The sequence below is a fragment of the Nipponia nippon genome, unplaced genomic scaffold, assembly GCF_047370975.1.
Source record: "Nipponia nippon isolate SJK-2023a ecotype South Korea unplaced genomic scaffold, ASM4737097v1 scaffold_3, whole genome shotgun sequence".
Lineage (NCBI taxonomy): Eukaryota > Metazoa > Chordata > Aves > Pelecaniformes > Threskiornithidae > Nipponia > Nipponia nippon.
In genome coordinates, this window is record NW_028262347.1 from 79,758,698 (window position 1) to 79,779,865 (window position 21,168).

The 21,168-nt window shown below is 42.5% G+C and overlaps 1 protein-coding gene across 1 annotated transcript in view; it reads right to left on the reverse strand.

Moving 5' to 3' along the window:
- Nucleotides 1–2,730: 2,730 nt before the first annotated feature.
- Nucleotides 2,731–21,168, reverse strand: part of LOC104012712 (protein mono-ADP-ribosyltransferase PARP12-like) — a 29,839-nt gene continuing 11,401 nt past the window's right edge. The window contains exons 4-12 of the mRNA XM_087768127.1: nt 19,108–19,209; nt 16,622–16,745; nt 15,259–15,424; nt 12,635–12,755; nt 11,981–12,077; nt 11,464–11,542; nt 7,257–7,387; nt 5,348–5,499; nt 2,731–4,713 (exon numbers count right to left, since the gene is read on the reverse strand). Coding sequence (XP_087624253.1) covers nt 4,430–4,713; nt 5,348–5,499; nt 7,257–7,387; nt 11,464–11,542; nt 11,981–12,077; nt 12,635–12,755; nt 15,259–15,424; nt 16,622–16,745; nt 19,108–19,209 — 1,256 coding nt within the window. The 3' untranslated portion in view covers nt 2,731–4,429. The remainder of the gene's footprint in view (nt 4,714–5,347; nt 5,500–7,256; nt 7,388–11,463; nt 11,543–11,980; nt 12,078–12,634; nt 12,756–15,258; nt 15,425–16,621; nt 16,746–19,107; nt 19,210–21,168) is intronic.

A 21,168-nucleotide genomic window follows, 5' to 3' on the forward strand; every position in this document is an offset into this window, starting at 1 on the left:
ACCAAAAGGTTCTGCAGAAAAATCTTGGCTACAGCAAGTCTAGATTTTAGGACCCATTAAAAGAATTGTTAAAGGCCTGTCTGGTTCAGACTGTTAGTGCTGTTAGGCTGTACTAAAGCCTGCCGTGATGACTTGTGGTAGATACAGGCGACTGCTGTGAAAACCCATCATCTAAGGCTTTGCCTAGGCTCCTGCCACTCAACCCCAAAGCCCTCCAGTACTGCAGCCTCTGGGGTTTGCTGGTGACGAAAGCATGTCACGGCATCAGTGGTATCATGACCAACTGTCCTAGCAGGTACGTTGGGTTTGAGTAATTTTGTTTGTTTGCAAATCAAGACCAGATTTATTAACCCAGGGTTTTTAAACAAGTTTTCAACCTAAGGCATACATACAGATTTTTTTCAAATACAAACTAAAGGCCTCGGCCAGCTGCAGGAACCTTAGCAAGTGATAGCTTCTTAACGTGTGCCTAGCTGCTGACCAAGGCCTTCCGAGAAGATGTTGTGCCTGCCTGTGTACGGCCACCGTGCAGTCTCGCAGGCCACGACAACATTTGGCATCGGTGAACGGGCTTGTTCCGAGGCCTCGCGTCTTTTTCCTGAAAAATGGCACTGCGTCTGTCTTGCGGACTCCCACTCGCAGCTGCCTTGTCTTTGCGATGCCAGAACCCCAAGGGCAGCTGTGCCAGAGGGCTGCACGTTCACAGCTTTCGCTTCTTCAGAGCCGTTGCCAGCGTAGCATCTTTTTTTGCGGAGGCTTGAATGCGCCAGGAAGCAAACCGAAGCCCCGGAGCCTTGCAGGGGCTAGGGAACTGTGCTCACGCCATTCCGCTTCACGGCTCACCTCACAACACTCTCCATCTTAATACTTGAGGGGTTTTGGGCGGGCTGGAGGGAGGAGAGGCGGCTAACAAACAGAGCTGCTGACCAGCTGACTGCTAGGATGGCACCTGGCCTACGCTTCCCTGTAAGCAAACAAGCTGGCTGGCACCCCAGCTCACAGGGGTAGGACTGGAAAAAAATTATATTCAGAGGTAAAAAATGCAACAAACTTGCTAAGATTTTTTTTTCTTTTAAATAAAAAAATGACACTGGTGCTGCTCGTAACACATTCACATTCACACAACACATTCTGTTTCTCGAAACGTGAGTTATTCCCTCAGTTTAAAGGCAGAACAAAAAGAAGGCATCCAGAAGTGAAGAGCAGCAGTATCTGTGCTCGTGCAGAGCCCCTGTAACGCCGTGCCAAAAAGAAGAAGTAACTGGATTAAACACAGAATGTGCCCTTAGCAAATGCATTTTTAACCTTTTCTGAACAAGCTTGTTCTGCACCTATTGAATTCCCTGAAAGCCATTGATCAGATTATAATATAAGGCTAGCGAACGAGGCAGATACAGCAGGGCAGTCAATAGCCTGCTTTTAGCCAATCCAGAAATCCAAGAAAAGCATCAGCAGCGACAAATCGAAGTGCTATTATCAGACGTAGGCTATTTCAGACAAAACCAGGGCCCACAAGTGGCAGTCTGACTAGGCAGCGCTAGGATTGCCAGAAAAGCGCAAATGTGGTTTCTGCTCAGAATCACTAGGAATGAAAAAAAAAAAATTACTTCCAAAATGCTGTTGGTTGTGATGAAAACACACTTTGGTTCGGTCTCACCTTGAAGTTGGCTCGTTGCAGCAACAACTGGAACCGTAACTCGGCCCAGTGGCTGCACAGCTGCCGCGCAAGGCATCATTCCTTTCCTCTCGCACACTCTGCCTGTTAGCACGCTCAAAGGGCGAAGGATTACCGTCAGCCTTGCATGGCTCTCGCAAGGTGTTTTTCTTGGCATCAGTTAGGAAGAGGCTGAGGTGCCCGTAGGTGGGAGAACCCTTTTTTCTTTATTCTCCATTCTCCTGCGTTCAGAGTATGCTTTTTCTAGCTTTCTTCCCTCTTCAGCTTAGTTACCCTGACCAAAGTTCCTGTCTTCCTTCCTTCCCCCGAGCAGCTCTCATCTACAGCCCAACCCCGCACCGACGAAACAGCCGATATCCTCTGCACGAGAGAGTTGTACCCCCAGCCGGCGGCGCTTCTCGCCAGGCCTATGGAAGGGCAGTTTTGACAACGTGAAGCGCATCACTGGAGTTCCCGTTTCCTCCCTTGTCCTTCCTCTAGATTTTGTCATTCGGACTGATTTTAAGTTGTCAGCATCTCACTGGCATTCTCCAGGTATTTGCCTGTCTTGTAGCTTACGGGGTGGGTGAAGTGCAGCACTGTGTCCTATAGGTGCTTGGTTCCGATTCTTTAAAAGTTACTCATCTAGATATTCAAAAAAGTACACCCTTAGAATAAGTCAATACCTGACTACTCCTACATATTAAAACCAGTAGCTCTGCTACTACTTCACCTTATTCTTTCCCCTTTTCTTAGGACTTTAACAACTGCTCAGAGCAGCTGTTTAATTACATGGAATCCAACCAAACTACCACAGCACTTAATATTAAAGGTGTCTTAGTTAGGAAGTTCATTTACAGAAATATTCTCCATGAATCGGACTGTATTCTACCCTTCATACTTAGCTAAGCATCTGCACTAAAATGCAAAATGACATCCATGCAGTTCCCCAGTTTAGAAACACAGATGAGAGGAAGACGCTGAGCGGGTGTATTCAGTGGCTAGTTCACCAGGTCTGTTCGGTTGTGCCCTAAGTTTACGTACGGAGACAAACTGCACACCAACAAGCAAAAAGCGAGGGAAAACACATTTTATTTGCAAATATGGCAAAACTCAATGATTCAGGAACTCTACAAGCAAACAAAAGTGAGAGACATCTTAAAAAGCGGTAAAATCTTCCCCTTTTAATGTATTACTGATGCATGTTTTCAGTTAGTTCTAAGACAGTAATTCTAATAAGATTTCCCAGTTTTATATATTTCTCCGTCCTCTTGGTAACTTGCAAACTTTGAGTAGTAGGTGTGGTTGACAGATTTGTATCAAAGATGTAACTAACTGGGAGGCTACTTGTGTTACCGTAAAGCTTATCTGAAAGCAAAAGTTACTGCTCCTCTGTCCTCAGCAGCAGTTTCCCTCTTCACAGCTAGGCCGCCTGAATAAGACATCTTTGTACAGAGGGTCTTCAGGTCGATTAACTTACAGACGCCGTATTAAAATTCAGTAGAAACTGTATACGAATTTCTATATTTTCTTTTTAGGACAATAAAAAGCATGTAATAAAAAAGGGCTTAACCACCATTAGTAGGGTTGTACACCACTGAGAGACAAAGCAAGTTTGTCAAATGCAGATCCAGGGAAGCAGTATCCAGGATCACCCACAGCTACCTCAAAACACGAAGAGGAACTACACTTGTCAGCGAGTTCTCAGTGCGTTGCCCAATGCCATGTGGGCACCAAAACAGGTGTACAAAGTGTCTTAGGACAGCAGTCGTACCGCTGGCCTCGAGAGAACATAACTGGTCTCTTCCAGTCATGTCGTATTTCTCGAAAAACGGAAATTGACGTATACGAATAGGACAGAAAATATCAATGCTTCTTAAGATGTTTCTCCTGTCCTATAGCATTTGCAAAGCAAATGTTGACGTTGAGAAAATACGTGGCCACGTTCACTTGAAAGCCTGGCTTGTTGTGACACAGCCTTTATATGCTTACGGCCATTATTGCAGCTAAACCACCAAATATTAGTGCCTGCTTATTCATACGTTGTGACTTTCACAGTTTCACTTGAGCGCTATTTTTGTATAGGTCACACAGCAAGTTACTGCAGATCTGCAAAAGGAATTTGATCCAACAATTGTCTGATCCAAACAGTAACTGCCATTGTACAGATGAAACTTCTCCACTTGAGAACTGACGACATGGATTTATAATAAGCTTTTGGTTTTTTCATTTTACCAGTTTAAAGTTGAAACTAGTATCAGCATTAACAAGCAGCACTTTTTGAAAACTAAGTCAAGTCATTCTTACACACACTGATTTGTTTAGAATTGTGATAGACGAGAGGATCAAGAACAGCGGTATTCTGCGCTGAAAAGAATCTGCGACTACTAAAAACTTGAGTTTGCTTAAAAACTACTGTACTGTTAATTTTTTCTCTAAACTGAACTGTTTGCAAAGAGAAATCCTCTCTATGTCTAAGAAAATGCATTTACAATTATTTACCCCCAGAAGTTGTAACATTCGATTTCCCATCCCACAATTCTTATTTTTCTGCTATGGTTATCCAAATGTCTATGCTTCATTTAAGAGAGGAAGAGGAGAAGACAAGGCAATTAGTCTCAACAAATGTAACATCTGTTTTGCCAGCCCTCCTCAATACAGAAATTCTTTGGCTTAACATTCCAAAGGATTGTATTAAAAAGAAAGAAGTCACCAAGTATGAGAACACCTGCAATACGGAAAATAAGATGAGGGATACCAACAGCTCTGGTCCCTCTACGATATAATACATTTTTTTTCATCCTGCTTATACTCTATTATATACTCTGGGTAAATCTGGTGTTTTTCAAAGACAACAAAAATGGAAGGATTTAACTCGTCGTCCACGCAGCTGTCATAAAACCGAAGCCTGTCAAAAGACTTTGTCGGGGGGCGAACATAGGCTGCATTGCCCTTAATATAATCTCCAACCAATACACGAGCCACGAACATGATGTTTGTTTTCATCGCAGGCTGACAGTATGCATGGGAATAGGAAGCATCTCTAGCAAAGTAACTCCCTAGAAAATTATATGAAAACATGGTTATAAGGAATACGTATAAAGAGACAGCGAAAACTGAGCATCCCCTCGTTTTTCAGAAGGTATTTGACCCAACTCTCCGCTCTCCTCTTACTCAGTGTACATAATACCATAGACACGTTTACAAGAGAAAGGATTCCACCACATAATTTCCCTTCAGAATCTGCTATTTTAGGAATAATTTTTAAAAAACCAAAACATATGAAAACACTACAGGTATGTCTGTTATGATGAGAGGGACAGACAAGAAAACATGAGGACCTTCCACAATCATACTGAGGGAATGCACACCCTTCTTGCTCCCTTCCATGAAGACTAGCGGCCATTTCTCTGACAAGTTCACATTATGACCTTGAGCCTTCAGAAGATCCCACCTACAGCACCAGAGGCTTTTTCAAATCCCTACATTAATTCTCTTAACCTTGTTTCACCTTGTGAAAAAAACTTACCCCCACACAAATCAAATTCTTGTCCTCTCCGGAGGGAAGGAAGATCGTAATACCAATTCCTACCTCTTTTTTTCACCCTCTATATAAAGACTTAAAAACTTTGATTGCTCTAGTATCAGAGGAGTCTAAGTAAACGTCTAACACACAGAGTCACTTCTACGTACCCTTTCCGTAGTTAGTTCCATTGCTTCCACAAATTCTCCAGTCAAAGTTGTGAATGCAGATGGCTTTCATGAAGGAGGCGTCGGTTCCGTGGAACAGGAGCTTTTCGTTTACTTCCTTCCCTCCACTTTCCCTCTTCATCTGCTCCTTTTGCCTAACAGAAAAATGCAGGGGAGGAGAGCGTGAGCCGTGGAAGAAATGGGAGAAAAGCGTTTATAAAAGAAAAAACAAGTACATAATGTACATGTGAATATCAGCTGGATGAGATTTCCAGTCTGCTTTCTCCTCTCTCAGCTTGGAAGATGAAACAGACTAGCAGGACGATGAACAATTACAAGATGAGCAATATATTGATGTCACTGCCCAGGAATTCTAGATGATCCCGGCTTTCTTCAGTGAATTTAAGTAAGCATTGACACGATTACAGTCCCCACTGTACCAACCTTTTGCTCCTCTGTAGGGTCCTACGAGTTCTGCTTTAACGTCTCCAGTCTCTTCCCACCCCCAAACTCTCTGCGGAGCGCAGGCTGTACTAACCGCAGAGCCTCCATGCTCCAGCAGTGGCTAAAAGCTGAAGGCAGCTTGTTCTTCATTCCCCTAGTGAACTCATACCATACACCCTGAGCGCCTGCCCCTCCGCGAGATCAGTGCAGCTGAGGAGACAGAGCCAGAAAGAGAGAAACTGAACCTTCTTTCATCACTGAAGACCTTACAGATGTAGGCCAGAGTCAGACTGAGCTATGACCAGTATCAAGAGAGGAATCACGACGGAAGGCTCAACTAGCACTTCCCATCACTATTTCACAGCGTCCAGACATCCCACGGGTTTTCAGAAGCTGTTGAAGCAGACAAGACAGTAATAGTCTTCAGGAAGTGATCAGCTACGAAGTAAACAGAGCCAGGGAGAGGGGGGACTCCTTCCAACTTGTAAACTGCGTAAATGAAAAGTTAAGAGCGATGGACTGAAATTCATTCATTGAGAACTTGCCAATGTTAAACTCTGCCTGGTTAGCTTAATTATCTCATTGGAGGAGGAGAAAAACTATGCGCTATTACATGTTTTGGAGTGTCTTATGAAATTATTAGCTGATAACTTCCTGGGTTCAGTCACTTCACAGGTGAAAGTACTTATTTGAGCAGTATTTTTTTTCTCCATTACCGTTCCATACAGTCCTTGAATACTTCCACTAAGTATCTGTGCTTTTGTTTTAAACTAGACAATGGTTCTATGCAACAACTTAATCTGCTACCAAATTAACCTGAACGTGGTCGTTTATTGTCACTAGCACCAGCTCAAATCTGTTGGTATCTAGCTTGGTGTAAGTACCTGGAGTTCAATATCACTGATGCAGATGCTGAAAACCAGAAAGGAGCTCTGGAGCTCACAGATCATTAAGTTAAAGCATTAGGATTCTTTCTCAGTGAATACTGACTTCATTCAGCAAAGGTACTCAAACTCTTGAAGATGCCTTAAATAAATCTGGGGAAAAAAAAAAAGGCCTAGGCATCCTTACCCTCGCACACTTCTTTTTCAGGAAGTATTTCACATACTCTAACGGATAAACATTTGTAGCATGTGCAGCAGGCAGCTACTGTTCAATCCCTGAGACAATATGCTATTCGACATCACTGGTGGGTATCCTCATCCCAATTTTGCGTCATTTGTGTCTTTCTGTCCGTACCCCTCCCCCCATCTTCCAAGGAGTCATGCCAAGAGAACCTCCCCCGGGGAGCATGGCATTCTCTGGAAGGCCTTAGACACTTAATTTCACTCCTGAAACTGCCCCTAAGAAGGAAATACCAGTCACGTTAAAGCACAGGTGGTAAAGTCTTCCCTTTCGTAGGGGGAAGATACAGGATACCAGCTCTTGGAGACTCCCTCCCCTTAAGGATGAGGAAACAAATGCTAACCACTGAAACACTTTCCAGAGGGATGGATTCTGAATCCTCTGTATTTTAAGGACATTGTAGTTTTTCATAGTCTGAAGAAACAGCTCCTTTATTCTGTTGTATTCAGAGGTTGTATTACTGATCTCCACTGCCTATAAAATACAAACCAAAAGAAGACATGATGCTTCAGTTAGCTTGTAGCATGCAGAAGCCTAATTACAGCAGATATACTTTCAGAAGGGTCCCCAAACTATATACGAAGGTTAATTTAATGCTTTAGATTGTGACTATATGAATAATTTGGACAGACACTTAATATGGAAAGCCACACTTTTTTCATGGTTAAAAATCCATCAAGAAATGCACATTTTTCCCAAAGAAAAGTTAAGGCAAAACGTAATTAAAACATGATTCACGCTCTTCTGCTTACTTATGCATAAATTTTCCAATTTTTTCTCCAAAGTAATCTGTGTCTTTAACCTCCTAGAACGAACACATCTCTTCTGTAAGCTAAACTGAAAATGCATAATGCTGGCAGACTGATGCCACTTGGTAATACTTCCCACTTTACCGCTGCCTAAGTCAAGTGGGGACTCAAGGTGTCTTAAAGTGAAATGCCCAACATCCCAGGTATCAAAGTTGTGTTTTAAGCAAGAAAGCTGTGGTCATCCTAGGAGGCAATACGAAATCAACATCTTAACCTGTCAGGCAAAAGTTCCGTGTTTTAGAAGGCTGAGTTTAGAGAGAAGATAAAATAGGACTTATATTTCACAGCCACATATAAATAAAGAAGTGTTTTTCTGGACACGATGTCCAGCTTGTGCATTAAATATTTACTGAAGAAAAGGCCTACCATAGGAAAGTCTTCTATAAGGATTAAGAATAGTCAGCTACACAAGGAAGAATTATTTCTTTGAATTTATTAAAAAGCTTTTACAAGGTTGAATGAAATTTCCCATGTCTTAATACAAAAGTATTTTGCAAAGCCTCTTTACAACACAACACATCATAAAACAATTCGGATGGGCGAGTATTTATTATCTGCATGCTCTGTGACCACAGCTCAAGTTGCTCACCATCACCTACAAGATGAAAATTATGTCACTGTATTTCAGACTACATCTTTTATTTATACATAAACAGTACTTATTTAGAGTACAAATATGCTTTTGCTGTGTTGCTTCTTTGACGGAGGAACTGTAACCTTTCTGGGTAAAACAGAGGGTCAGCCACATGGTACAAGGCCTAATCCTGTAAGAAAGGCACTTCAATTATTTTATCGTATGATGGCCTCCAAGCAGCAAAGCCAGTTCTCTTTTGCATAAAAACTTTATGGGATTGTGCTCGTTTCCCCAAGGACGCTTCCCCTGCTAATAAAGGGTAACACCACATTGCTACTGCAGGTTGATACTTCACAGCAACGTAATTTCTTTAGCTCTTTTCATCTTCAGACTTAAAAGGGAAAATCCCAGAGAGGATAAGCATTTGCTAACCCACTATCAAGGAGTGGAGTTTCTGAGGCAGAGAAAGAATCACTGCCCTGGCAATAATTTCTGTTAGCGTATGACTGTACAGGAACAGTACTCTGTGATATCGAACCTTGATCTCTGGTTAACCGAGGTTTTGGAAGCAGCATAGTTTGCATTAGTGCCAGTGACCCAACTAGAACTAATGCCTATAAAGTACACGGATAGACGCTTCCCGTTGCGTCAGCTCCCATTCCTCTTACAGCACAGCAATCTTTGGCACACGTGTCAGGATTCAGCAACATAGCAGCTACACAAAGACATCCTCTGATAGAAAAACACACATTAATTGCACACATTTCTCAGTTGCACATTAAAGATACAATTTAAAACCCAGCATGAAGTTCCAAGACAATATCAATTCCTTTTCTTTTTTCCTTTAAAAACTACTAATTCCACTTTGTTAACCAAAGACAGAAGAGACCCACACCAACTTTCCAATTGGTGTTACCGATTTCCGTTGTGCATTTCATACACTCTACTTTCTATATGCTAAATTATTTAGATGAAGACACTGCAACACTCAAAAAATAAGCAATGTTACCAAAACAGAGCTGCTCTTTTTAAGCACAGATTACTTTCTCCCTATCTCAAATAGGTGTTCCTTTTTAAAATGAATCACTTCCAGCGCAGCAAATTTTGCCAGGATTATTTGTCAACGTCTGAAGCGAAGGGAATTCATCAAGTCGTAATGGTCAGATGTTATGATGGTTACCACATGCATGCAGAATTCCAGTCAGTCCCAATATTACCTACTGCAAAAAAACAAGCTTAGGGTCCCACAGAAATATTTAATCTAGCCCAGACTTTCACTTTTAGCGCCAACAGGTACTGTCACATTTTAGGTACAGAATTAACTTCTCCTTTCCTGTGAAAGGCACTGAGCTTACAAGTTAAGAGACGGTTTTCTTAGGTGCCAACTCAGCAAGCAAACTGAGCTCTGGGAAACAAGATGATCCTTGTATTTCACGCATCCCCACAAGTACCACCAGCGACACCAGGCACATCGCATTCCAAAGCCTCTCACACTCACCTCAGTGACTCCAGAAACACCCAAACAAATGGACTCAAAATTCAGACTGAAGTTTTCAGAGTAAACAAGGGAAACCGTTAAGTACATACAACTCGGAGACCTAAAAAGAACTGAGCTACCTGTCTTCCTGGCATTCTTTTGAAAAATTTAAGCTGATGTTAATCAATTAAGCTGCTGATAAGCCAAGGGAAGAGCTGATGAGCTATATCCTTTATTATTTTGACAGAGCTCATAATATCACAGGCCCAAATCTTCAAAAGGCCTGGCTGCCAGATTCCCACACTAACTCATTATTAGCTCATTCGGCATGTGCTGGACACCTGACACTTTTACAATCTTGAAAATCTAGGGGGTTTTGGCTAATTGTGAAAAACAGCTATTGAAGGGAGCTACTGTACACAGCAGTTGACTTAGATTCTACCCATTGATTTTTCATCAGAACTGTATTTAGAGGAATTTGCTACATACACACATGGCCACATACTGGTGTTACCTTGAGTAAGGCATAATCCAACAAAAGAGGGTAGGCGGGGTAAAACGAAACATTCAGCACAAAGCAGAATAACAGAAACTGGCCCACAGAAGCTAAGATACATGATATTTCTGGTTCTAATGCCAGTGCCAACGTAACTACACTACGGAAAATAAGATACAAAGAGTGAGAATAGCAATGGAGCTCTCTGTCAACCGAAAGTAGCCAGAAAGAATTCTGGAAATACGGTATTATATTCTGTCTTGTCCCTAGCCATCACGATATCTGTGCCAATATAACTTGGTCAGCATCACACAAGATTTTGTGACACACTCTTACGCTCCACATTATGTGCTGTTCCTTAATCAGGGTCAAAACCACTACAAAAAAGGACAAGTGTAACAATGAAAATCCTTTTCTCTAGCATACTGTAGCACTTACAGAGTCTGTGTTTCTCTTCCAGAAGGACTGCTTCTTAATACCGTTAGACCTAGCAATTTAGAAAACACCTGTACATTTTTGGTCTTGGCAGACCAAATAGGAACATATAGACTTTGGGCTGGCAGGGCTTTGTTTTGTTTTGTTTTGTTGAAGAGATCACTGCAAATGTTCTTTGATATTCTTGGCTGTAACTCCTTATTTCTGCCGTTCCTTGAGGCCATGGTCTGTGCTCAGATCTGTGATGTACGTGACAGTACTGGGTGACTTGAAGGAGCATACAGAGATTTTCCTTTCCTAGGTCTCCAATGAAAACTTATCCAACAACAGCCATGATGGTATTATTATTGGATGGCTTTTTAATGGCCTACACAGAAAAGGCTTGGTCTCAGCCCAGCTTCTAGTGAAGAAATACATGCTTCATAGAAGCTCCTTGCTTAACTGGTCCACCAAGTCACCAAGGTAAGCCATTTTTTCATTTTTAACAGTGAATCTCTTTGTCTTGAATTTGGTGAGGTTTGTTTTTACATGTGGATAGATGCCTAAAATGCAGATGAAGTTCATGGGAATTTGGCACCTTTTTCAGAAGCTCTTGGGAGGTCACCTAGATCTTTAGCGCACCCACCCAAGAAGTCACTCCTGTCACTTTTTAGCATCTACCCAGTTACAATTGCTTCAGTTAAGCAGCATTCTTCTTTGAATCATGCCTTTCCATCAGAATTACAAGAGGGAAAAAAAAAAGGAAAAAAAAAAAGATACCTTGTATCCCAAGTCAGGCAGTGCAGATGGATCCCAGTGGCTGGGACAGGTTTGATTTGGAATAGAAGAATCCCTCTGGCTGTTTGCAAATAGGCAGAAAACAAGGTGTTAGTAATTCTAGTCCTGCTCTGAACTTTCAAATTGGCAGCATCCCCTTTGGCCAATTCCTACATTTAAAAATAAACAAAATAAACCACAAAGAAACTGGGAAATGGCCTCATTCTGCGAGCTGGGCTTTGGATCCTGCCATTCAGTTGTCACACTCCTCTTCCACTTGCTTCTTTAAGAAGCAACTATCCATCACCAGTCCTGTGGATGTGGCACCTGGAGTAGCATGTACCCCAGAAACCAGGTGATGCACCAAGCCAAGAGTTTGTGATACAGCTTCTGTTCAGTCAAATGGATATGTTTTTTTCTAGCAACAGCTGCATTCTTTGCACAATTACTGCCAACACTGGCAGCCATTTTGCCTTAGAATTACTTCTGAAATATGAAAAAAACCCAGAGCATCATTTACCCTTTCTTTATCTTCTGCACATCTTCAGCAGACACAAACTTTGGTCGCCTGCAGACCTGTCTTCGAGTTTTAGAAGACATGTTTGTCTGGGTCATTTCTTGAGGAGAAAAGAGAAGGAAAAAGTCATGAATAAGTCTACGAGATGGGGTCATTAATTAATGACAGTCATTCATTAATAAAAAATGCATATTCATTGTAAATTCTGTCTGCTGAAGAATAGTTGCACAAAGCCTATGTAAGCTTCTTTTCCTTCCTGTAACTCTGTTATTTAACTTGTGCTTATCCTGCTTGCTCCCTTAAGTCATTCATGCTCTTTAAATGTTGCCCCAGCAGCACAGAAAGATGCTTCATTTTTCATTTTTACCATCCACAGGGTTAACTCGCTTTACTTAAGGTTTACTATGACTTTATATGAAGGCTACGCATCTTTTTATTTCTGGCCCAATGTGAGTCTGGATAGCGTCAAGGAATAAGGGGGAAGGTTACTTTTGTAAGGAATTTCCTCTGGGCCATTACTACCTAACTTCCCCTTCCAGTGAGTAAATCTGGTAGTGTTAGTAAAAGAAGTCATAGCTTCTAAATCCTGGAATAGCTTGCAAGTCACTCTTTGTAAAGCACTGCATAGTTATAAATGAGAACCTTTAAAATGAGTACCTTTAAAATTGAGCTGGTAATGTTGCAAGCCAGCCTGGAAAGATACGGTGGCATCTGGATCTGCTAGATACAAATTCTCCATAACATCAGAAGATGGTGAGCTGACACTATCCCCTTCTCCCTTTGGGGGGCAGGGGAAGAAAAGAAAAAAAAAAAAAAAAAAAAAAGAGAGAGAGAAGGGTAATGAGTAAACACAGTCAGGACTAAACCCTGGATAACTAGTTCGGGTAGAGGGAAAGAAGAGGCAAAGAGCAGGATGAAGAAAAATCTACCCAGAACTATCGTGGCCTAAAGTGCGATTACCAAACACTCATAACACACACAATACATAATTAGTAATGATGGACACACATGTATCCCATTTAAATTTCTGTAACAAGTTTTATGGGGTTTGGCTGGAATAGAGCTAATTTTCTTCATAGTAGCTAGTATGGGGCTATGTTTTGGATTTCTCCTGGAAACAGTGTTGATAACACAGGGGTGTTTTCGTTACTGCCGAGCAGTGCTTACACAGAGGCAAGGCCTTTTCTGCTTCTCACACCACCCCACCAGCCAGTAGGCTGGGGGTGCACAAGAAGCTGGGAGGGGACACAGCTGGGACAGCTGACCCAGACTGACCAAAGGGCTATGCCATACCATATGACATCATGCTCAGCATGTAAAGCTGGGGGAAAGAAGGAGGAAGGGGGGATGTTCAGAGTTACAGCGTTAGTCTTCCCAAGCAACCGTTACACATGATGGAGCCCTGCTTTCCTGGGGATGGCTGAACACCTGCCTGCCAATGGGAAGCAGTGAATGAATTCCTTGTTTTGCTTTGCTTGTGCACACGGCTTTTGCTTTACCTAGTAAACTGTCTTTATCTCAATCTACGAGTTTTCTCACTTTTACCCTTCCGATTCTCTCCCCCTTCCCACTGCGGGGGACTGAGCGAGCGGCTGTGTGGGGCTTAGTTGCCGGCCGGGTGTGACGGATGCACTTAACTCCTTGACGTAACTCGTGTTAGTTTGGTTCAGGCTCCAGAGGACATAAAGGTACCTAGGCCATGATCGGGCCATGAACTTCTCTAGTTCCAACCTGTTCTCTGAAAACCCACACAGGAACAGGGTGACATGGTGAGCAGTGATGTGTATGAGCTTGGAAACTGGAACACCAATCATGCGATTAACACATGAATAGCAGGTGGTTCTTCCAAGACTAATTTGTCAAGGAACAAAGAAAGTTGTGGGCACAAGGAGTCTCGTGCTTACCCTTCCCATTGTAAGTAATTTGACTACAAGCCAACCACTTTATTCCATAAATATGACAGCCTGAGTGAGCTTTTTTTGAGCTCTCCCTGCTAAGGAGCAGGCTGCACAGCGGCATTCTCCCCTTGAGCTGGGACACTTCTCAAGCTTACTCCTTGAGGCTGAGAGACCCCTTACCAACTCCAGATCTTTGGTACGTGACCAATATCGCGCATAACCCTGTATTATAGTGTACTAAGATTTTGTATTGGTAACTATGAATTATTATTATTATTATTATTATTATTATTATTATTATTATTATTATTATTATTATTATATCCTCTGTGCAGTAAGTAACAGAATGAACCTTGCCATCAGACTTTGTTAAGTCTCACTTTTACAAAATCCTACTTCAATAAAACTACTTTTGCTGCTACCTTTGGCGGTGGTTCTTTAAATGGTTTAAAATCTCCCCCGCGACGAACTGATTTTAGTCGGCAGACTAAAATTTAGACTGCTCTGTTACACCCGGGTTAAACCACAATGCAAGTATAATTCTGTAATGCACAAAACAATGTAAAATATGAGGGTATGCTGATGGAGATGCTTTCCATTTAAGCTGCCTACTGAAATCAAGGCCCACCATTGCCAGAGCCACTATATCCATCATCTTTCCCTGCCTACTTTTCCACGTCCCTGGATTACCTTTGTGTTCTGCCATTTGTGCAGCTATACTGTAAACCAGATGAGGAAAACTCATCTGCCTTGGGGGAAGGAGAGATTCCTTATTTATCTCCTTTCCTGCATTTTTCGGATAGATCACTCTCTCATCAAAGAGGACTTGGCCACCCAAGGAAAAAGGCAACATTTAGTCTGAGAGCAGAGCAATCCTTGCATGTCCAAGGAAGCAGGACAATGCTTAGAAGAGAGGCAAGACTGAATAATTTAAAGGCAATACATCTCAAGGACAGTGTATACATGTTAAATCTGCATAGAAGCCATGGACAACTCCAAAAGGGACTCTGACTAGAGAAACCAGCATACATCTTCAAAAACAGTCTGATCAACACAAGTCAGAAAAAAAGGAATTTTGCTTTCCTGCATTTTCCAACAAGGTCTTTGCCAGGAAAGTAGTTATAACAAATCATCCAGACACAAGGACAGACAATTGTTCGTACTGAACTTCACTGCAAGGAGATAAGGCATGTTCCCTTCCCTCCAGCCTGTCATCATTTTATAACAACATCTGTTATGAACATCTGTAGCTTCACTGCCTTACTTGACATTGTAAAATTCAAGCACAAGTATTTACTTAATTAACCTTGCTGAGTAAAGGGGAGTGGGGGAAGAGGCTCCACACATTTCAGAAGTGATTCAAAGCACAGGATGTGGACTCACCTGTTCTCCATATTCAATCCACTGGCCTTGGTCATTCTTCCAATACCAAATCCACTGCGTGGTCAATACAAATGTGGGTTTTGTGACTGATGATGGCGTAGAGAGGCGTCGAAGCAAAGAACATGACTGGGTCATTGTCTGGAAATCAATGCTCTTACTTGCTATGCTGTAAGGACAAATTCAGGTTTATTATAGTTAACAGTATATATATATATATATATATATATATATTCAGGCCTGAAAGAAAAGTACTTCCCACAGCATGCATGGCAGCTCTGAAAACAGTTTCCAATCTTCAGAAGCAAACTATGGCCTGTGAGACACTGAATGCCATCTCAGTCACTAGACAGATGTTGCACTGCCAGCTTTACAGACAGTCTGGGGCTACAATATGGCAAAAGGTACTTCTGCAATAAATAAGCACGGCTACAGTTTTTCTCAGTACAAAACCAGAAGTTGGTAAGTAGGTGACTGAGTTTGCCAGCAAACACCTGCAGCTTATCAACTTTGTTCTTCTTCTGTGGTTACAGAGGATGCAATCACAGCTGTGAGTTCTGTAAACAGCATTCGTCACTGGAGCCACCTGGGGTCTTACTCCTGCGAGGCTTGAAAAATTAAGTCTCAGGCAGAAAGACTTTGAAAGCAGCCTCCCCTCAGGAATCTTGCTTGTGATTTGTGCCATCCAGCAGCCTAGTCAAGCTGCAAATCAAAATCATCTGCTGTCTGAAGAGGCATGGACCAAAATGACTATACCATTTTATTGAGGTCAAACTTGGGGTCTCCTACAAGTCCAGGTGGCTTACAGTGGGGCTTTCAGAAAAGAATTAAAAGAAAAATGCACTCTCTTAAAAAAAAAAAAAAAAAAAAAAAAAAAAGAGATGGGCTGCTTACACAAAGGTCATTTCATAAAATTCCTCTAGGCACATTACAGATATTATTATATTTTATTATTATTATTACAGATACTACCTGCATTAGGAAAGGAATAGCCATACAGAAGGACCAGCTCTGAACTGTTGTTAAAAGGCCCAACTTAATTATTATAAATAAATCATGATTCATTATCTGAAATACTAATATTATAAGCACTAAATTCCACCCACCTCTTTTTACCCTGTATAGTTTGCAATAAATGCAAGATATTGTTGTGTTATTTTTAGAAGACAAAAATGGGGTGATATTTCCATGCAATCACTTTTACTTTTCTTTAAAAAAAAAAACCCTCTTATTTGTACATCCTCCCAGATTCTGAGAAGCTCGGTAATCAGAAGTTATGGAAGTCAGGTATCTTTAGGAAGAAAACGAGTTTTTCCTCAGGGGCTCAACCACAGTACTCTAAGCAAGCAGTCCAGCATCATTATACCTGCTGTTTTTTGGGTCACAGTAGGCCTTTTCAATTTCCTCCATCATGGGAAGGTCATTCCAGGTGCTCCCATCATGTATTTGCCATCGATACGGCAAATGGTAATGAACAAATTTGCATTTATCTGTAATGAGATCAGACATAGTCAAGAGCTCTGCAATCATTACATGGAGAGCAAGACGAGGGGGGGAAAAAAAAAGTAACAAGCATTTTTCACACCCTGGCTTTATCTCCTGGGCTTTGGTATGAGCAATAAAGACAGAGTGCTGAAAATAGAAATATGTTTGAACAACAAGGGTGTGTGTCTCTCCAGTCTTATCTGGAAAAGCAACGTAAGCTCTCATACTGCCAAATATATTTCCAAGAAACCACAGCCTTCCCTTTGCTGAGACATGACGTTGGCAGCTGGGAGAGCAGTGCCACAGATAGGAAGTGCGTGTCTGTGTGTCATACTACCATGTTTCTCAGCTGTAAAAAGTCTGTAGTCTATGCATCGCATAAGCGCTCTGATATATTTGGTTCTCTCTCTCTTAGTCTCTTAGAGCTTATGGGGTGGTTACCAAGGCCTGAACGTTTTTTTAGGCCCAGCCCAAGGAATGAGGCAGCATAAAGGACTGCAGTACTCCACAGAACATCCCCCGGGAGGGACCCTGCAGTCACCCCTGAACAGGTAGCGCACTGCCCTACTAACAAGACTGCTAGGCACTGTTGGAATTGTTGCTTCACTTCTTGGAAAATGGGAAGCAGCAACTTGTAACTGCTTTGCACAGAAGACCTGCAGTTGTGCTATATACCCTTCATGCAGGAAGAGGAAGTCTTTAAGTCTTTTGGTTTTTTTTTTTTTAATCATCTATGTTTTCAATGCATGTACGTCTGCACGTTTGAGTTCAGACCTGCTTAACACCCCTGCATGAGCGCGTGCTGCTGGATACAGGCAAAGGCTGACCTCCAGGCCTCCCTGCTGGGGGAAGCTGACGTACACTCCACATCCGAGTATGGACCAAACCTTTCATTTACAACTTTTGAGTCAAACATGGCATGGCAAAGCACACTAACTCTCCAATCGTTATTTGAGTTTAGCTATTTGGTGGTCACAGTACAGCTGCTTTGAGCCTGACCTCCACAGCTAGCACATGGGTGCACCATTCACATTACACAGGTTCAAAACTTCATAAACTTAAGCCTCAAGTCTGGTCCTAAAGAAGCAGAGAGTCTGAGAAATGTGATACAAGGCTGGAGTAGCTGCTGCCCAGACAGAGCCAAATGGAGTTTCACCCCTGATGCATCTGACCACAGAACAGATGGAAACTAACCCCAGTTATGAAGACAACGGTGTAATTCACTCCTTTCTTCCTTCTTCTTGTTAACAGGGCTGGAGTGCACCCTGTCTTGAAAGCACTGTGCTTAAATTAACTTGAAAAGCTGTAGACAAGACCACACTTGGTCTTTCCTGGCCAGACTTCATTTCTATGATCCATAAAATACCCACAGAAGAGATAATTTATTTTTTAAAGTACTGTCTCTCTTCAAAGTAATGGTTAGGAGGTATTATCAAGCCCTAAAGTAACTTACTCATCTGCCTCGCAAAAAAGGAACTTCTGACAGGAGAACTGCATCTTTACCAGAACACAAACCCACTACAGAAATGCTGAATACACACAAACATCTCAGACCAAACAGTTATCAGGCAACTTATTGTCCATATCCTAAGCGAAAGCAAACACAGTCTGATCTAATTTGAGTGGATCTTTTACCAAGACCAGGAGGTCAGAAAAGGAGTAGTCCTTTAGAAAGTGACTGGACAAGTTCACTGAAAGAAAATCTCATGGTACCTCCTCATAACCAAGGAAAAACCTAACCTGGGGATCAGGCAACTGTTCAGGAACAGCCACCAAATACAATTTATACTTATATTTTCCCTCAGACCCCTGTTATTGGCCACTGCCAGATAGACAATGGGCTAGATTTATCTTTAGCTTAGCTGGTACAACTATTGTGCTTTCTTAAGATGTTGTAACACCTCAGATCACTTTTTAAAGGACTTAATGGGGGAGAATATGGCTATTATCTGATGTACATAGGATACAGCAGGAATAAAGGACGACATAGTGTTACCAGTTGTCAATGATGACAGCATAAGGCTGGCTCTTCAATTGATCTAATAGTTACAGAAAGTGTAACATTTAACACTTGAAGGGTTTTTGCCATAGAAACATACCCAAAGCCTGTCCCCATCAACAGGACTGAAATAGGCCATAGATGGATCACCTAGAGGAGAAAGGGTTTAAGTGTACCCACTTGACTTTCCTCTGATGATGTCTGTAATTCTGACAGTGTTTATTAGTGACTTGGAAACAAAGCGAACGAGTGAGAAGGCACAGTCGCCACTGCCACTCCATGTGCCACCACTAGTCCGAGCCATTGAGCCAGGAGTGCCTCTGCAGACGCTGCTCTCCGAAGATAACATTACTTTTTATAAAGCTTACCTCTATGTTTGCAGTACTTCCAGACATAGAACACGCATAGCTCATCACACTTGTCTTCTTTATTGTCCTTCGAAACTTTAGCAGAGGAATCATCTTTTTTATCTACAGGAAAGAACACATCAGTCCTTATTTGCCCTACCAAAATACAACTCTAAGAGAAAGACACTGCAATTGGTATTTCATCCCAGAAATCACAAAGAGTTGACTGCAGTGGCCAAGTCAAGCACTTTCAGGATCTGACTATCCCCTGTACAGCTCACTGCATGAGTCAGGGCTTTGTCACTGACCAATAAACCCCGACAATGGAAGAAGGCTCAGTGGCGATGGCCAAGGGCGATGTGCTCATGGAGCTCAGAGAGTAACACAGGGTGTGACTGACCACGGCTGTCGCAAAGAAACTGGCTTTGTCTCAACACAAAGGGGACCAGAGGGTGGATTTTGTTGCAGATAAATGGCTATGTCAGCTGCATGGATCAACCGGTGGTATAAATGTTTCTCCCTGCATTAGCCAGACCAGCACGGGGCGGGGAGTGAATACAGGGCTCAGCCCAACATAGCAGTATAAAAACTAAACAAACAAAAGAATTTCGAAGAGAGAAATGGGCTTGAGCTGGCTTCAACCCACGTATTCCTTCACGGGGGCTGGTGACACAGAGCATCATGATGGTGAGCATGTTATACAGACCTGTAATGGGAATCACATTGGTATTGCGATTGAACTGTGTATTGCAATTGCTATGTTTTGGTAAGTGTAACTTAATATTTGTATTGTGTTTTCAGCGTATTTTGCATCACTCTGCTACATCAGAAATCTCACTGTACTGGGCCGGGCTAGGATAGGGTTAATTTTCTTCATAGCAGCTCATATGATGCTGTGTTTTAGATTTTTGACCAAAACAATGCTGATAACACACTGATGCCCTGGCTTTTGCTGAACAGTGTTTGCACAGCACCAAGGCCTTCTCTGTTTCTCACTCCGCCCCCGCAGCAAATAGATTGGGGAGTGCACAATAGGTTGGGAGGGGACACCACTGGGCAGAGGACCCAAACTAACCAATGAAATATTCCATACCGTACAACATTATGCTTAGCAATAAAAGGGAAAAGAGGGAGATTTAGGAGGGTTAGCCATATTTTGCTCGGGAACTGGCTGGGTATCAGCCTGTCTGTGGGAGGTGGTGAGTGATTCCCATTGCACCGCTTGTTTTGCTTTGTTTTCTTCTTCTTCCACTTACCCTTTGCTTTTTTTTTTTTTTCCCCTCCCCCATCTTGACACCCAAGTTTTCTTGCTTTTATTCTTTCTTTCCTCTTCCCTTGTCCCACTGGGGGTCAGGGGGAAGTGAGCGAGTGGCTGTGTGGTGCCTAGCCGCCCACCAGGGTTAACCCACAACACCCATGTAACATCAACTATCTTCAAATAAGTAAATTTGATATTAAATATTTGTGCTGGTTTTGGCTGGGATAGAGTCAATTTTCTTCATAGTAGCTAGTATGGGGCTATGTTTTGGATTTCTCCTGGAAACAGTGTTGATAACACAGGGGTGTTTTCATTACTGCTGAGCACGGCCTACACAGAGGCAAGGCCTTTTCTGCTTCTCACACCACCCCACCAGCCAGTAGGCTGGGGGTGCACAAGAAGCTGGGAGGGGACACAGCTGGGACAGCTGACCCCAACTGGCCAAAGGGCTATTCCACACCATACGATGTCATGCTCAGCATGTAAAGCTGGGGGAAAGAAGGAGGAAGGGGGGATGTTCAGAGTTACAGCGTTAGTCTTCCCAAGCAACCGTTACACATGATGGAGCCCTGCTTTCCTGGGGATGGCTGAACACCTGCCTGCCAATGGGAAGCAGTGAATGAATTCCTTGTTTTGCTTTGCTTGTGCACACGGCTTTTGCTTTACCTAGTAAACTGTCTTTATCTCAATCTACGAGTTTTCTCACTTTTACCCTTCCGATTCTCTCCCCCTTCCCACTGCGGGGGACTGAGCGAGCGGCTGTGTGGGGCTTAGTTGCTGGCTGGGGTTAAACCGACGACATGCATGGAATATCTAAAAGAACC